Source organism: Danio rerio, chromosome 9, assembly GCF_052040795.2.
Source record: "Danio rerio strain M-AB ecotype USA chromosome 9, GRCz13ab, whole genome shotgun sequence".
In the NCBI taxonomy this organism is placed as follows: Eukaryota; Metazoa; Chordata; class Actinopteri; order Cypriniformes; family Danionidae; genus Danio; species Danio rerio.
The window spans coordinates 39,164,525-39,182,552 of NC_141029.1; the positions used below are offsets into that span (position 1 = coordinate 39,164,525).

The window sequence follows — 18,028 nt, forward strand, 5'->3', positions numbered from 1 at the left end:
AGTCTCTGTGGAGGGACGGACTTGGCCGCGTGTTCAGGAATCCACTCGTTGAGTGTCCAAGTACACACTTGGATTCATTGAAGAGATGGGGAAAATGAAGGGTAACTGTTTTTATGCATCAGTTGCTATTATTTTATGTTGCAGTGTTTCTGTCTTCTCAATCGTTAAATTGTCTGCTGGACGTGTCTGTTTTTTTACATTTTGGCACAAATCGACTTTTTATGCAACGTTTTCAATGTATACAACTGTTGTGAGGGTCAATGTTAAGGTTTAAACTATTTCTACGACGCGCACATGTCACGTTTTTAATAATGTCAACAGCAAAATTTGATGTACTGCAAAATAAGCGATGAGTTCGACAAGATTGTAAACTGTGGCGCCTGTGGGAAAAACAATGTTGTTGAGTTCCTTACAGACTTGCGTGCAGTGAGGCAGGGGCTTTTCAACCAACTGCCTAAACAAATATAGTTGCGCTGCTGGTTTCTGTTGGCTAGAGTGAAGCTGGCTGTAGACACAGATATAGTGATGAATTATGGTCGACAATATTGAGTTTATATTGAAATTTACCGAATTCCAAAATAAACTTTTGTATTAACTAATTCTCTCTTATTGTCTCATTTTAACTGTTTTAGACAAAGATGTTGATGCAGAGAAATATGAAAAAGCACAGCGCTCACCGGTGAGTTCAACTTTTTTTATTGGAAAGTGCAATAAACGTTGTGAAATATGGGGTATTTGCTAAAGACAGAACAGTTAGGCCCGGAGTAGAATATTGTGAATGTTCAAATGTTAGATGACATAAAGTAAGGCTATAATTTTATGGTGTAAACAGAGTATATATATATAAAAAAAAATTGTTGTTATTATTATTTTTTTTAATTAAAAATATATAACCGATTACTCAAGATTGATTTATTATTATTTATTGAAATCAGTTTGTGATTTTATGTAAGAATTTTCATATTAATGAATAAATGCCAATAAAATGTTAGAATAAATGTAAGAATAAAATGCCAGTTTTAAAATAATATTGGACATTGCATTGTTTTCATTTCAGATAATATTTAGCTTTCATAGTTTAAGGCATTTTATAGGTATATGTTTATATTAATAAGAATTATATTAAGATTACGATCTTACATAATTGTATGCATATAGAAATATATATGCATTCACATTTGTCTTTTTTCTGATAATAGTTTAATTAAATTATTGTAAATTGTAAACAATGTTTTAAATTAACAATTGCTTGTTGTTGTTTTAATTACCGGCTTTAGTTCACCATGATATGTAAAACATACATTTCTCCTCTTGACCTAATTGTTGTTATAAAATATAGCTGATGTTATATGACACACAGTATTACAGAAACAAAGCATTTGACCATTTTGTCACTTGTGGAATCTTTGTCCTGAGTACTTGTAAATGTATGACTTGTAGTACCTTTTAAAACTAACATTTGTATTGAATGGGGAAAAAAATGATTATTTCAACAAAAACTGTACATGTCTATTTGTTTTTTTTTGTGCACAGAAATTATGTGGGACTAACTACCCAGTTAGCATTGCCTTCATTGTGGTCAATGAGTTCTGTGAAAGATTCTCTTACTATGGAATGAAAGGTAATGAAAAAGGCATTTAAAAGCATTATATACTGTATAAACTTGTATGTGGTCTGAAATTGTCTTTTAGGTTAAAGGTCGATCTTGATTTAGTGGAATGTCTGTCCTTTGCAGTTGATTTCCAGTTTTTAATTTTTATTTGTGTAATGCTAGCTGTATTATATTTTATGCCAAATAAACATACTTAAATGTAATACTAAGTGCATACATATAAAAAAAGAAAAACGCATTGTTCCATGACTTTAATACAAAATTAAATTGCAAAATTAATATTTTTCATTTTTTTACAGTGTATCTGAACTTTGTTACTTATGATGAGAGAATTCAGTTGCATTTTATTGACCAGTTGTTGATCTGTGTAATCTGACATGAGTCTGTTAATGTTGTATTAATATATGGATCTTCTTTTTTTAAGCGGTGCTGACGCTTTACTTCATGAACTACCTGCATTGGGACAAGAATCTGTCTACAGCTATTTACCATGCATTCTCGGGCCTGTGTTACTTCACTCCACTTCTGGGGGCCTTGATAGCAGACTCATGGTTGGGGAAGTTCAAGTAAGTATTGTTCTTAAAGGGGTAGCAAAAAAAAGAAAATTCTGTCATAATTTATTCCCATTTTACTTGTTCGAAAACTTTTTTTTTCTCTGTTGAACACAAAAGAAGATATTTTGAATGGTGGAAACCTGTAACAATTCACATGCATAGTAGTAAAAACAAATAGTGTAAAAATCAGTGGTTAAATGTTTCCAGCTTGCTTCCAAATATTTTCTTTTTTATTCCTAATCTGTTTTTGAAAGAGTTAGTTAAAGATGATAGGTAATTAACTATCCCTTTAAAAGGAAAAATATGAGAAGACTGATGCTTTATTTATTTATTTATTTATTTATTTATTTATTTTATTTTTTTACTTTATTTTTATTTTTTTGCAGAACCATCATCTATCTATCTATTGTGTATGTGATTGGCCATGTGGTCAAGTCTGTCGGGGCCATTCCTGATGTGGGGGACAGCACTGTTCATATGTAAGCTTCTTTTGATGCTAGTTAAGGTGTGCATTACGGTAGCTTGATACTGTGAGGTTTTATAGTAAATGTATTTCAAGTGAAAAATATTTCCATTTTAGAAATGCAATAGGGTAAATACACACAGACTTTTAATTCCAGTCAGCCAGCCAGCCAGCCCCAGGGTTCCGGTTGGATTGTCATCCCATACAAAATCTGATTTTTAAAAAACAAAAAAGTGGGTATCAGACCAAACAAGAAGCACTGCATTAAATTCTATTTTTCCACACCATGTCTTTAAAATATGAAAATTAATTATTATTATTAATTAATTTTACCCCAGTATTTTCAATTGATTTTCAATTTTAGCTCCAACCCTAATCAAACACACCTGAACTAGCTAATCAAGTTCTTACTAGGTGTACTTGAAACATCCAGGCAGGTGTGTTGAGGCAAGTTGGAGCTAAACCCTGCAGGGACACCGGCCCTCCAGGATCGAGATTGATGACCCCTGCATTACAACATCCGTGTAGTAAAAGGAACTGTATGAAACCGAAAATAGTCACATAAACCATTACCAGAAGTTCATCATTGGCTGAAAAACACTAGCTGTCTATATAGCCCATTGGGCAGATACATGCTTTTTTGTTGTTTCCTCATAGAGCTCTGTCAATGGTTGGTCTGGGCCTCATAGCATTAGGGACAGGAGGGATCAAACCCTGCGTTGCAGCTTTTGGTGGTGACCAGTTTGATGAAGACAATGTAAGTCAATACAATTCATTCAGTCAATTGCAATGGCAGGGTTTACACATGTAAAATGCTGAATATTTTATTTTAATTCTGTATCTTAAAAAATTAAGTGTAAGTTCCCCTGAATGAAAATATACTCGCGCTCATATTATTCCAAACCTATAAGTTTTCTTATGCTGAACATAAAGAAGATATATTGAAGAATGTGGGTGACCAAACAGTTTATATGTGCTACGCACTGAACTCCATAGTTGGAAAGCTCCGTGGAAGTCAGTAGGTATAGTAAACTGTCGGGTTACCAATATTTTTTTCCAAAACATCATCTCTTGTATGCAAAGGAAAACTAAACACTCAAGTGCAGGGTGAGTAAATGATTTGCATTTTTAGATAAACTGTTGCTGTAAAGTAATTTATTTACAGCAGAGCACAGTAAAACCAGCAAATTGCTGTACAACTGAAATGCATATTCACAGAAAAGGAAAACAAGATGTTACACAATTTTCTAATTTGTATTACATCTAAAAGAGTGGATACTATTTAGATATAATTGGTTTCAGATACAGTTGAGGCTAATATACACATACCTTTGGAATTTAACAATTCCTTTAACATATCTAACGGTAACACTTATTTTGATGGTCCATTTGAGTAATAGTAGACTGTCTGCTGAATATCTGTTTATACAGACATTCAACAGACATTTAACTGACTATAAGAAACTTTGCAAGTACATGTCAACTTACACTTACCCTAACCTCAACCTAACAGTTTACTTATAATCTAATGGGAATTAGTTGGCATGTAGACACAATGTAACTTTAATTAAACAAACAGACCATCAAAATAAAGTGTGACCTATCTAACTTCTTTATTTTGCTCTTTCTTATTCAGATAGACGAGCGGAGAAAATTCTTCTCCATCTTTTACATGTCAATCAACGCTGGAAGTGTCTTATCCACTATTATCACACCAATACTAAGAGGTCAGTCTCAAGACAAAGCTACAATCACTTCTTTAAAGCAATGGAAGTTTATGGCAGTCATAAAGTGTCATTATCATGTCAATTACATGATTAAATGCATTGTTTATAGGTGATGTGCAGTGTTTTGGAGGAGACTGCTACGCCCTGGCCTTTGGAGTTCCTGCAGCTTTAATGGTCATCGCCTTAGGTGAGGGTCTTTAGTTTTCTGAGAATTTTACGTTGAAGGATAGAAGGAATTTTGAAATACTCTGAAATTCCTCATGGATTGTGTTTGTGAAACCAGCTGTCCTCAGTAAGCATGTATGTTTAGCACACTCATAGCCATTTATTCAGAAATCCCAGTATGTTATCATAGCACATTAGCGAATGTCATTCACTGTACCATGAATGCTGTGTGAAAAGTGGAATGTGGAAACTAGATGGGACATGCTCATACAATAGCTCTAAAATTATTTAAATACATTTTAACAAAGTTAAAGGCAGAATAATTAGTTCTCTGATACAATTGTATTTCTTTTTCAATTAGTTCCAAAGTGCGGTTTAACGGAGAAAATTTTGTCAGGATAGATCCAATCTGTAGTTTTATTGACTCATTTCTTTTGTCTTTACCATGATAATATTTACTAGTTATTTTGTAAGATACTAATATTGAACTTTAAGTGCAATTTAAAGCTTAACTAGGTTAATTTAGTCAACAAATTAGGTTTAGGCAAGTCACTGAACGACAATGACTATGTTTACATGGACATCAGTAATCAAATTATTTGCCTTAATCTGAATAAGGCAATATTATGATTATGATGCTTACATGAGTTGCTTTTTGAATGTTCCTTTCATGATCCCGTTTTCCATGTTATAGCACATAGATCGATTATCATCATTGCATCACTATGCTATCCACATGTCCTCTGGAGTTTCATCTAATTTCGTTTCGTTTTAAGTTTGTCGACTTAAACAGCAGTTTTGCACTATAACTTTAATTCAGGAACATTTCATGCGTGCCCCTGTGACAAATGAGATCTCGAAGTATAAACTGCTGAAAGAGTGTTGTTTTAATGGAATTTCATACCGCATGCTTAATGGGAGAAAAAAACCCTCTGCATTTCGTTATGTATGTGTCTGTGGTCTTCACTGACTCTGTAGGTGCAAAGGATAGACGAATTACCAGTTTGTAAACATTCAGGATGCGTGCGTAACAAGGTTGCAGAAAAAAAATGGGAGTGCTTGCATTTACAGCAAGGGAATGACATCTGATGTGATACATAGTTTGTTGTTGTATTGGAGATGAGTTATATTAATTATATATATATATATATATATATATATATATATATATATATATATATATATATATATATATATATATATATACACACACATAATTCTTTCAGCATATTATAGCGGCGCTGATATGAAATGAGAGCTGCTGAGTCGAGCATTATTAATTATGTTGGCACTCCATTCAGCTCCCTTTTAGCCAAAGACGTCTGCAGTTGGCATTAAAAGCAGTGTGATGTACTGTAAAAGTTACGTTTTCTATTTTTGGACTCGAATTTGGCATCCTACCGCACAACATGACATGTTTGCTATTTAAACCTGTCTTTTTTTTGCAACCGGGAACCCGTGTGATCAAATGTTGAATTAAAGTTACATTGCATCAACATGCCAACTATTCTCATTATATTATAAGTAGACTGTTGGGTTGGGGTTGGTGTTAGTGTAAGTTGACATGTACTTGCAAAGTTTTTATAGTCAGAAGGAGAAGTATTAGCAGATAATTAGCAGACAGTCTACTATTACTCAAATGGACCATCAAAATAAAGTGTTACCGTTAGATATGTTAGATAAATTAAATACTGCTTTTATTCTAGCCGAAATAAAACAGATAGGACTTTCTCCAAAAGAAAAAATATTATCAGGCATACTGTGAAAATTTCCCCTGTTCAACATTTGGGAAATATTTTAAAAAGAAATTTACATCAATTAAATTTGATTAATTTAATACAAGGAATTACCAACCTATGTCACACATGGATCACACGTGTTTCTTAAGGGGGCTGCTAACATTGACTTTTACTTATTTATTAAACACTCATTTTAATTTAGAAAAACTAAAAGAAATTAAACTTTTTTTTTTCCCCAGAAGACAAAATATTATAGAAAATACTGTGAAAAATTGAACATTACTTGGGAAGTATTTGAACTATTACAATTACACAGGTGGGATAATAATTCTGCCTTCAACTGTATATATTTTTATATATATATTTTTTTTAAGTCAGAATTATTAATCCTCCTTTGATATTTTTTTTTCTTTTTTTGAATATTTCCCAAATGATGTTTAACAGAGCTAGTAAATGTTCAAAGTATGTCTGACAATATTTTTTTTTCTAGAGAAAGTCTTATTTGTTTTATTTCGGCTAGAATAAAAGCAATTTTTAATAAAAAAAAATAAATAAATAAAAAACATTTTAAGGTCAAAATGATTAGCCCCGTTAAGCTATATATATTTTTAAGTCTACAGAACAAGCCATTTATATATAATAACTTGCCTAATTACCCTAACCTGCCTAGTTAACCTAATTAACCCAGTTAAGCCTTTAAATGTCACTTTAAGCTGTATAGAAGTGTTTCAAAAATATCTAGTAAAATAATATTTATTTTCATCATGGCAAAGATAAAATTAATCAGTTATTAGAAATTTGTTATTAAAAACTATTTTGTTTAGAAATGTGTTAAAAAAAATCCCTGTTAAACAGAAATTGGGGAAAAAATAAACTTGAGGGGCTTATAATAATAATCAGGGAGTTTAATATGTATAAATGTATATATGCTGTGAAATCAAAAATTAAGTAGTGGGTTTCTTATATAATTATATCCTATAATTTTGTAGACAGTGAATTTCCAGAGATTGTCAGTAAGGTTGAGTTTAGGACCCTGGGCTGGCCATTTCATTATTTTAAAGTATTTAGCTTCAAGGAACTGCTTTACCCATTTCGTAGTGTGATGGGCTTATTTGTCTTGCATGAAAATTGCTGACTGAGCAATGAAGGGGAAGAAGGTTTTGATACTTTTCATAAGCATTTGTGTTCATTTTGTGTCGTTCAAACTGCCAATTAAACAGGGTTTATTAGATAATAAGGGAATTTACAACCAGGGTCCTTTTTAAGTCTCTCATTTACATTTTATTTTTGGCGTACTTATGTGTACGCTAACATCTTCTCTTTTTTATCCAAATACGACTAAGCAGCAACCTCAAAATCTAGGAAGCTCAATAATTTTGATCCCTAAACAGTGTACATCTAACGGTCTGTATGGAACTTCTTGAGTTGTGTTAGTTGTTTACAAATATTGTGTCTGATTGCTTATGTTTCTCACTTATGATAAAAGCATCAGCTAAATGCCTGAAAGTAAATGCACTTAGCATCTATTCACTCATTTAGCTGTGAAAGGCATTTTAAAATGGAGAAATAATTTTTGCAAACGCATCATGGCTTTGTGTTGGTATGAAACAATATTTGATTATTAATGCACTCTGGGTAAGAGCATGCTACTTCTACATGAGTGCTAGGGCTCCTTTATCTAGCTCATTTAACTTATTATGTGTGTAATTAACTCTGCACCTGCTCATCTAGTGGTGTTTATTTCTGGAAGTGGCCTATACAAGAAAAGTCCTCCAGAAGGAAATGTCTTGGTGCGTGTCTGCAAATGTATCGGGGTATGTAAATCATGTCAACAGTTCAAAAGCTTTCTTTAATGTGTTACTGAAGGATCTGGAGCATGCCTAGAAGGCTAACGGTCTTATTTTGCTTTGTTTTCACCAGTTTGCTATAAGCAATCGATGGACGAATTCCAAAAAGAGCCCAAAACGGAGCCACTGGCTGGATTGGGCAGAGGAGAAGTACTCGGTACGTTTCAGTTGCTATACAAGCCAAATCTACCTAGTTTTAAACTTGTGTGTTTCTTCACTTACTCACAGGATTTGAATGGTTTTCTTTTTCAGAAACGACTCATTCAGGAGATTAAAATGGTGTGCAGGGTGCTGGTTCTTTATATTCCTTTGCCAATGTTTTGGGCTCTCTTTGACCAGCAGGTAAAAGGTTTTTATTCCTATCATTAACCCATTTACCCACCATTATTCACCATTAACTCATTCTAAAGGTATTCTGAATATTCATTAAGTCATTTTGTTTGTTGAAAAAAGATATTTTGAAGAAAGTCGAAAACAGGTAGCCGTTGACATCCATTGACATTTAATGGCTACCTGATTCAAATTTACACAATTGAAATTTAATAAATAAGACAGGTAAATGTCTTGATCGCTCATGTTAGCCGTGACATTTAATCCTGAAAATATCTGCTAGATATAAGGATTCCACCATACAATCTTTGAAAATATTAAGGATCAGAGAATTGCTGAATAATAATTAATTTTTTTTTCTCTTTGTTCTGTGCAAGGGGTCACGCTGGACTCTTCAAGCTACTCGAATGAATATGGATTTTGTAAGTGTTTTTTGTTGTTGACCTCTATTAGTAAGGTGTACAAGATGATTAGGATCATAAAATAACTATAACATCCCATTTAACAATATTATTTTAGATTCCAAGCAATCAAGTCATATTGCAAGAGAAATAAGATAACCTGATATCCTTGAAGTGGTCTGATGATATTTTTTGATAACACTATATAGGCTTTGACATCATCAAGATTGAATCCAAAGGTTATAAATTAAATCAAATCTATCATAAATGATTTTGATTGATGTTTTGCAGGGTGGAGGCTTCATAATAAAGCCTGATCAAATGCAGGTGAGCCAAACAACCGGAACACACCACACCACACACACTGGAGTTACAGCTAGTAGTTCATCATTGAATGTTATTTTACAAAAGACTGGTTGATATGCTGTCAGCTTTTTTAATTAATATAAAGACATACGTTTTCATACATTTGACCTTAATCACCTTAATTTGTAAAATATTTTTTGCTGATTTTTTTGTTTTTGTTTGCATTTATTGGTTTAAACCTTTTTTCATAATTCTGAAAATAGTTTTTTATTTCCAGATTAAAAACAAAAGAATATGAAAACATTCACTCTTTTATTATTTAAGAGGTTTCACTTTTAAAATTCTCTGGATAATTTACTTTGTATATACAGAATAAATAATGTTACTTATTTTTATATTTATATTTAATGAGATGTTATAATATCTAAACTAAAATCTTAGATAATACTTGTAATAAATGTAATACATTTAATAAAAGGGATTATAGGGGTTTATCTAAAATTATTTTTCTAAAGACAAAAATGTACTGCCTCCTGTTTTGCAATACTGTCATGAAAATAACCAGTCAGTTTATAACAGGTTGTAAAAAAATACTAAGCAACAAAATGTTATTGTTATCACCTTTATAATGAATGTCTTTTTTTTTTTGCATGTTATGGTTCTAGTGTCATTCAGTGGGTGTGTGTTTCTGTGTTGTTAAGATGCTGAATGCTTTGCTGATTCTGGTGTTTATTCCAATCTTTGACATGGGCATTTATCCACTTGTAGGCCTCTGTCGGATCAAACTCACGTGAGTGCTGTGAACAAAGCACACATTTCTGTAAAGAGCAAGAAAACAAATACAGTAAAAGTTCTCACTATAGCATCTTTGAGATATTTTTCTTTGTGGTAAAAAAGTAATATTACAAACAAAATGTTATTTCTAATGCATTTACAGTGGAAATCGTTGGATTAAAACATTGAACCATAGTGAAATATTCTAAATATAAGATAACATTTTAACATAACATTGTCTGGGTAAAGTTATATCCATTCCATTTCATCAATTTGTCTTCAATTTGTGCATTTTTAGTCCGCTAAAGAAGATGGCGACGGGCATGATTCTTGCTGCACTTGCCTTCTGTGCTGCAACTGCTGTTGAAGTTTACGTCATTGTATGTACATTTCTTAAAATGGACCCCGTTGTCTTTAAAGATTTTCTGTAGAACTGTTTAACAATGTCATTTAGAGCCTGTCAACATTAACTGAAATTGACATTTTCATTTCCTTGGCCAGAAAACCGTGGTGGAGCCTCCTCCTGCCAAAGAGAGCCTTGTTCAGGTTTACAATCTTATGGATTCAGATGTCACAGTGCAGTTTCCAGCACACAATGTCTTCTCAGAGCCACTTAAACCATATGAGGTAACATCACTAAAAATAAACATGTTTGTGCCACCATATTCAGAATTTTTCTACTGTATCTGCACTCACTACCAGTTTAATAGAGCTCAAACCAGGGCTATTAATTTGACAAAATCTTACTAAACTTGTTACAATGGTAGCCTTTTGATTAACATTATGAATTTGTGACTACTGATATAAAGTTGCACAATAAGCTGAATGATTGCAAAATAAAGTGGAGGTAAGGCTAAAAATCATAAAGCTGACGCTGTCAGAATTAGGTTTGTCAAAAGTACAGACTTCATTACCTATTGGTACTGAAATTGTAAAAACATCCATTTCCACTAACATTTAAGCACAGTTAAGTGGATTCATAAACACCACTGATTGACCATTGTGTGTTCAAGTGCTCAACATATATCCTAGATATATTCACTAGATATCGCATAGGGACCCAGAGCATGCGTCAATAGCGCCGGCACATTTGTACAGGGCTCCTAGGACAAATGTCATTCAACCGCACTAGTCAAGACAGTGTTACTATGTGAAGATGCTGGACTTTAGCGTTGTGTACGAGTGTAGTAACAAGCAAACAAAGAAAACAAAGCATAAAGGCAGAATATTTCATAGTTAAGATTTCATTTTTTACTTTTTTGTATGTTATAAAGTTTTGTGCTAAACAAGTAACGTTATTGATCATAATACAATCCCTTACTGCATTCACCATTCGGCAAAGTAGCACCAACTTGTGCTAAATACAACGGCTTATGCTAGTTTTGTTGAATAAATTCGGCAAACAATGCGACAGAAATATGACAACGAGACGCTGCAGTGTCAGAAACTTGTATTATTGTCGGCTAAGTGAACGAGTCGTTCATAATTGAGATTCATTCACAAACGAATCGCTCGCTCCGTCAGAATGAGAAGTGAAAGCAGGAGAGGAGGAGGTGTGTTTCAGGACACGGATTAGATCAAATTTAACAGGGAGGGTGGATAGTACATTTTCATACACACAAACACGGTTTTTGTCAGGAATGTCCGTGCAGTCACTTATCCATCAATGTAGAAAAGTGAAGTAAAATTGTAATTTTCGTAATTAAAAAAAAATAGCATACTGACCTCTGGGAAAACTCCCGATCAGAGATAAATGTGTATATGTATATATATTTGGCTCTGGATGGCCACAGTCCTTAACTGCACCTTGGTCCCGTATTCATTTCATAGGAGCGCTACCCTGTACTTAAATGGCGGCGCTATTGACACATTCCTTCTAATAGACAACAACAGAGTAGGGGACACCTAATGTATATATCTATGAACATATATGAATGAGCATAAGCACTTCACTCTCTCTAGTAACAATTACACTGATATGGAAGCGTTTAAAAGCCATGTCTACAAGCTGACCCATCAATGGATTGCTCATATATCTGCTTATAGATGGACAATCTTTGATAGATCTACAGTAGTTTTCAGACAATCCTGTGTTTGTGTAATTGCCAGTTATGACTGTGAAGTAATGATCACTATAGCGGGTAGTATAAACACAACCAGCTAGCTGGAAATGCTGGTATTATCATATTTTTTAAATTAAAAGTTAATACATTTGACACATCCCTAGTCAGACGGGCAGTTTTGTTAGTCATGTCTGAATTACATATGGTCTAATGGCAGACAAAAGTAACTGATGTCATCAAATACATTCTGTTAATGGAAGTGGTCAAATCCACTTAAAATCATATACTACCATGAAATATAATTGGGTAAACTGTCAGTGGGTGAAGTTACACAGACCAAAACAAAGTCAGACATTTGAAATGCACATTTTGTGGAATAATTAAATTTAGCATTGTTTTTCAGAATGCTCAATTAGCATATTTCTTAAATATCTGCAAACATACAATATTATGCTAGTTTTTTGCTTTAGAAGAATCAGAAGTTTACACTTCTGACAAGTTTAGACAAGTTTATAGCACTTTTAAGATAGCTAAAACCAATCAGTTACAAAAATGCTTGTTTAGCCATAATCAGGATCCTTAAAACATCTGTAGTAATAAATAAAATTATACGGTATACTCTGCAAAGCCAAAAGTCGCACTTTGGAATTTAAAAAAGCAAATCCCAGAGTTTCCACGCTTCTTGAAAATACTCACTTATAAAATATTTATATTGAAGTACTTCAATTTTAGACAACTTATATACAAGTCCTTGAAGCTAAGCAGGGCTGCGCCTGGTCAGTAACTGGATGGGAGACAAATAGGGAAAGCTAGGTTGCTGCTGGAAGTGGTGTTAGTGAGGCCAGCAGGGGGCACTCAACCTGTGGTCTGTGTGGGTCCTAACACCCCAGTATATTGATGGGGACTCAATACTTTAACGTTCGGATGAGATGTTAAAGCGAGGTCCCGACTCTCTGTGGTTATTAAAAATCCCAGGATGTAATTCGAAAAAGAGTACAGGTTCAATTCTAGCATCCTGGCCAAATTTAGCCACTGGCCTCTGTCTATCATGGCCTCCTAAACATCCTAATATCAAAATTGGCTTCATCACTCTGTCTCCTCTCCACCTATCAGCTAGTGTGTGGTGTGCGGTCTGGCGCAATATGGCTGTCGTTGTGTCATCCAGGTAGATGCTGCACACTGGTGGTGGTTGAGGAGATTCCACTTAATGTGTAAAGTGTATCTAGAAACACGCTATATAAATGTAATGTAATTAATTAATTAATTATTATTATTATTATTATTATTAATTGTCAAAAGCAGAATGAAAAAAATTATAAATTCTTAAATTAAAAAAACTTAAATTGAAATCTTGTGCAATAACAATAACATATAATGCACATTTTATCGATATTTCAGAAACTGCATTTAAATATTACCAGTATTGAATTTCGCAAATTTTATTAAAGTTCTTTGAACATGACAGTAAAAATCTCTAATTTTTAATGTAAATTTTAAGTGTGTCATGTTAAAAACAGTAACGACTTTCGTGACACTACATATACTGCGGTATAAATGACATGAAGTGCTTGATTTAATATTATTAGTGCTTTTAAAAAGTCCCTGAAAGTCCTTGAATCTGCTGTTTATGTAAGCCAGGGGTGTCCAAACTTGGTCCCGGAGGGTTGGTGTCCTGCAAAGTTTAGTTTCAACCCCAACCAGACACACCTTTGCTAGCTAATCAAGCTCTTATAGGCTTTCTAGAAACATCCTTGCAGGTGTGTTGAGGCGAGTTGGAGCTAAAATCTGCAGGACATCGGCCCTCCAGGACCGAGTTTGGACACCCCTGGTGTAAGCATTGGACCCCTGAAATTTGTAAAACTTTATAATGGATTGCTATTGCAGTGATTTATATGTTTCTGGCTTATTAGATACAGTATATGGCACATTGTTGACTGTCATGTCTAATTGCTGTTTCCACCATTGTATAAAAAGAAGTAACCCAACTGAGGCCATGCAGTATGTGATTTTTAGCACAGATAAAGGAACTATTCTCTATGTCCCATTCTAAAAGTCCTGTAACGCACAGCATCTAGTGAATTATTGCTTTGTTTTATTTACGTATAGTCACAACTGTTTTAAATCTACAGGAACCTTCGGGATACTCAAGTCTTCCTCTTACCGGAGAATCTCAGCTGCAGAATGTGGTTGTCAGTCACAATGGTATGAATTACCAGTGCAGACTCACGTTTACAGAGCGGATGGCTTACAGTCTCTTACTGCACCCTACTGCACAGCACAACGGCTCTGTATGCAATCTGGTGAGTGAGTGAGTGCCACGGTTAACAACATTCTATAAAATGCTATACATTACTGTTAACATTTATCATTGTTAACCAGGTAAAAGATCACATCACCAAGTCTGAAACCGGGGCTGCGTATATAAGGTACATTTAATGCTTAGAGAACAGTGTTTTATATTGTCCCAAGTTACTGGTTAACTGCTTTGTTAAACTTTAATGCAACTGTCCATCAATATCTTCAAGCCAACCTTTGACAAAACAACCCGGATCGTTCACTTTTGTCTTTAAATGTTTGTCCATCACAGGTTTATCAATACGCACACAGAAAATATCAACGTAACAGTTGGCACTGAGGAAGTTCATGCGTCTGCAAATTATGGGATTTCTCGCAATATAAGTGTACCAAGGGGAGAGTGAGTATTTTAATCCTACAATTGTACATTATCAATGTATAATTTCAAGCAACCGCTCACATTGATTGCAAGTTTGCTTGTCTTTCAGATATAATAAAGCTGTTTGTGTAACTGACACCAAAGAATATGAGATTAACCTGGGACTTCTTGATTTTGGTGCTTTCTACACAGTCATACTCTCAGAGGTGTGTGATCGAGTTCAGTTTAGTTAATGTTTTGTGCAGCTTGTACTTTACTGCAAAGTTGAAGATACAATTTAGGGCGTACTTCATAACACAATGAGAACTTGGCTGAAGTTTTTACGGGCAATTGCTTGTTAATCTTTGAGATTTAATGCTTGGAAAATATGTCGTTCATGTAACATTCAGTTCTCGATGTCAGTTTATCAAGATTTCTGTTCCACTTGCAATTAAACATGACCGTAACTGCTTAAAGGGATAGTTCACCCAAAAATGTAAAATTACACTAAGCATCAAATAGTTCCAAACCTTTATAGACCATTTCAATGTGGTGATGTCCTTGGCCCATGAACATTTCCTGCTTGTTTTAAAACTATTTTTAATGGTAAAAAGAGGTAATTCAATCATTACTTTAATGTTAAAAAAGCTATCATAACATTATTTATCAATGTGTGGCTCTTTTTGGATTCTCAGAAGCTGTAGATAATAAAAATGTAAAACAGGAAACACATTGGGGCAATTGATTTTGTTTACATCCCTCAAAATGGTCTATGAGTTTCTTTATTCTGTTGTAGTGAATTAGCTCAAAGGGAATTAAAGATTCATTTGAATGGGGCTTCAAAAATATTGAATCTTTAAATCCGAGCAAACAAATCATCCATCGAATTGTCATTAAACAGACAGTTGACTTCAATTACGACTGTAGCTATCAAAAACAAAAACCCATTTATGTTTAAGCAGGGTAGCAAGATTGAAGTTTAAGACATTAGATTCATAAACAGGCACCTTTCTTTATACAAAATTAAACTTTGAATAATCTAACAGAAACTAACACCTAACACAAACACACATTTATACAAATTTAGAGAAGAGTTAAGAATGTAAAATAAGAGTTTGAGAGGGTGTAATGATGGAAAAACCTCGGATTTTGTAAGACCACACCAATCGAACCAAAATAATCAATTTAACCCTTCTATAGTTTTTTTAGGGTTACATTTAGTTTACACCAGTTCAGTGGTAGTCTGCGTTCCTTTTGTGATGTGAAGAACTCTCTCTGTTGAGCACGTGTTTGGTGGTCGTCAGTTATTTGTCCTAACAAGGCTTGAAGTGGGGTCGAGTCTGGAACTTGAGGCAGCAAAAGTTTTTGGTTTTACAGCACATTAAACTTAACCAGACTCGTCGAAAAAAAAAAAAAAGGTATCAGAGATGGGAATGTTTGAGCTGTGCTGTTCTCCTGGGGTTCCAGTTCTGGGTTCAAGTATTTCTCTGGTCTGGGCGGTGGCCTTAGGTCACAAGTTTTATAAGGATGGTTTTGTACCCACCCTCCGGAGCCGAGTTGACCAATGAGAAGTTAAGGGTTGGTAAGCATCGGAACCTCCCTTTAGTCTGCAACACTCAGGTCCTCACTTTCATCCGCGACACTTCGTGAACCGGTCACTTTTGGGTTGAGGGCAGTGTGACAGCCGTTTGCCTAGAGCGCCAGTTCGGCTTGCTCTGGCCCTGTGTTCAAGTTCAAGTAAATGATGACAGAATGAAAATTTTTGGGTGAGCTATCCCTCAAATAGGTTCTATCGTGTCATTAATAAGAGCTCACTTTTTTTCTGTAGAATGTTTGTTTTTGTGAGTTTGTGTGTTCAGCTGCCCTTGTTTGTTTTGATTTCTCCTCAAGTGTCTATCCCACTCACACACGAGTCTTAAATGAAAGTCAGAATCATTCTTGGCAATTCTGATGCATCCCCAGTTTGTAGTTTTAGATACTTGTTTAGTCAGGCAAGTCAAATTCTTACACATTGTCCATTGTCCAGCCCTGTGTATAAAATTCAACTGGCCAAAGTGGTTAGTGGGAGTTACTTGCCTTCTGAAATCCACCTGCGTTTGTAGGGTTGGCAGATGTTAATGTCAAGCCCTGTTTATACATATTGCTATTTTACAGTATCATCCATTTATACAAGATTAAAAATACCTTGTCAGTCCCACATTGTTAAATCAATATTTAATGAATGTCAATTAATCAGATAAAATATCAAACCAAGAGGCACTTATTTATAGCATGCAAATTCTATTTTGTCAATAGATTCTATTCAAACTATAGATAAAATCTGTATTTTAATAGAATTTCTTCATTGCTATTGCTATTTTTGCCCTTGAGTCCGAGTCATTTGATTTTGATAATCTACCGAAGCCTGATCTGATACTTTCAGAATACATAAAAAAGAATAAAGAGGAGCGAAGAAACAGGTCGAGGATTTTCCTTATTTTTTATTTATTCACCTTATTTTAACATTCAACAACTCTGTTAATAAACAGAGCACTTCTGTGAGGTAGCTTCAACAATCAACTAACAAATAACATCAATTCTTTACTTTTACTTTAGTGCAACAGTAAATATAAAAACAAACATCAACTTAAAATACCCTGCAGGCAGTCCCAAGTTTACATGTCTCACAGTTTGCTATGACTATGTTGTCGTCATCAACTTCAACTTAGCCGCAACACAATACTGGAAAACCCCCATTACTCCCACATTCACACACATACACTACAGCCATTTTAGTTTATTCAATTCACCTATCTCGCATGTCTTTGCTACCCACCGTGATGTTCTGGTCGTCAACCCCTCCCCCTCTTGTTCTTCAGTTTTTGATTGCTCACCACCCAGAATGTTTATTATATAAGAATGTTTAAGATCGTATCTAATGTCTGTATTCAGTTGTTTTAATTGCATATTTATTAATGAAATTTTTTTTTGCCAAGAAAATGGCCATTGTTGCTGACATGACATTAAATAAAAATATATGATTCATTTTTATTGTAATGGGGAAAAGCAGTTTTGACATGTTGATTGCATCAAAATGTTCCAATACTCATATTCAACTTTATGCAAATGCTGCATTATATGTCTGTATACATTCAGCTCAAATACTTTAAAACAATAAGCAAAAGCACTGAATTTCTGAAATTATTATCTTCATTTATTTCCACAGGCGGGCAATAATCTAGCGGTTAAAAAGATGGAGGACATCCAAGCCAACAACATTCACATCGGCTGGCAGATTCCACAGTACGTGTTCCTCACAGCCGGAGAAGTCATGTTCTCCATCACCGGTCTGGAGTTCTCCTACTCACAGGTACAGTAAGTCAATCATATATTGTACCTCAAGCTTGTGTGCATA

At 34.2% G+C, this 18,028-nt stretch overlaps 1 protein-coding gene across 1 annotated transcript in view; it reads left to right on the plus strand.

Moving 5' to 3' along the window:
- Nucleotides 1-18,028, plus strand: part of slc15a2 (solute carrier family 15 member 2) — a 19,432-nt gene continuing 1,404 nt past the window's right edge. The window contains exons 1-21 of the mRNA NM_001039828.2: nt 1-101; nt 633-679; nt 1,534-1,621; nt 2,037-2,178; nt 2,553-2,645; nt 3,287-3,386; nt 4,266-4,356; nt 4,466-4,543; nt 7,992-8,074; nt 8,181-8,264; nt 8,360-8,449; nt 8,815-8,859; nt 9,130-9,165; nt 9,846-9,934; nt 10,217-10,298; nt 10,420-10,545; nt 14,111-14,281; nt 14,361-14,407; nt 14,569-14,676; nt 14,765-14,861; nt 17,840-17,983. Coding sequence (NP_001034917.2) covers nt 86-101; nt 633-679; nt 1,534-1,621; nt 2,037-2,178; nt 2,553-2,645; nt 3,287-3,386; nt 4,266-4,356; nt 4,466-4,543; nt 7,992-8,074; nt 8,181-8,264; nt 8,360-8,449; nt 8,815-8,859; nt 9,130-9,165; nt 9,846-9,934; nt 10,217-10,298; nt 10,420-10,545; nt 14,111-14,281; nt 14,361-14,407; nt 14,569-14,676; nt 14,765-14,861; nt 17,840-17,983 — 1,857 coding nt within the window. The 5' untranslated portion in view covers nt 1-85. The remainder of the gene's footprint in view (nt 102-632; nt 680-1,533; nt 1,622-2,036; nt 2,179-2,552; nt 2,646-3,286; nt 3,387-4,265; nt 4,357-4,465; nt 4,544-7,991; nt 8,075-8,180; nt 8,265-8,359; nt 8,450-8,814; nt 8,860-9,129; nt 9,166-9,845; nt 9,935-10,216; nt 10,299-10,419; nt 10,546-14,110; nt 14,282-14,360; nt 14,408-14,568; nt 14,677-14,764; nt 14,862-17,839; nt 17,984-18,028) is intronic.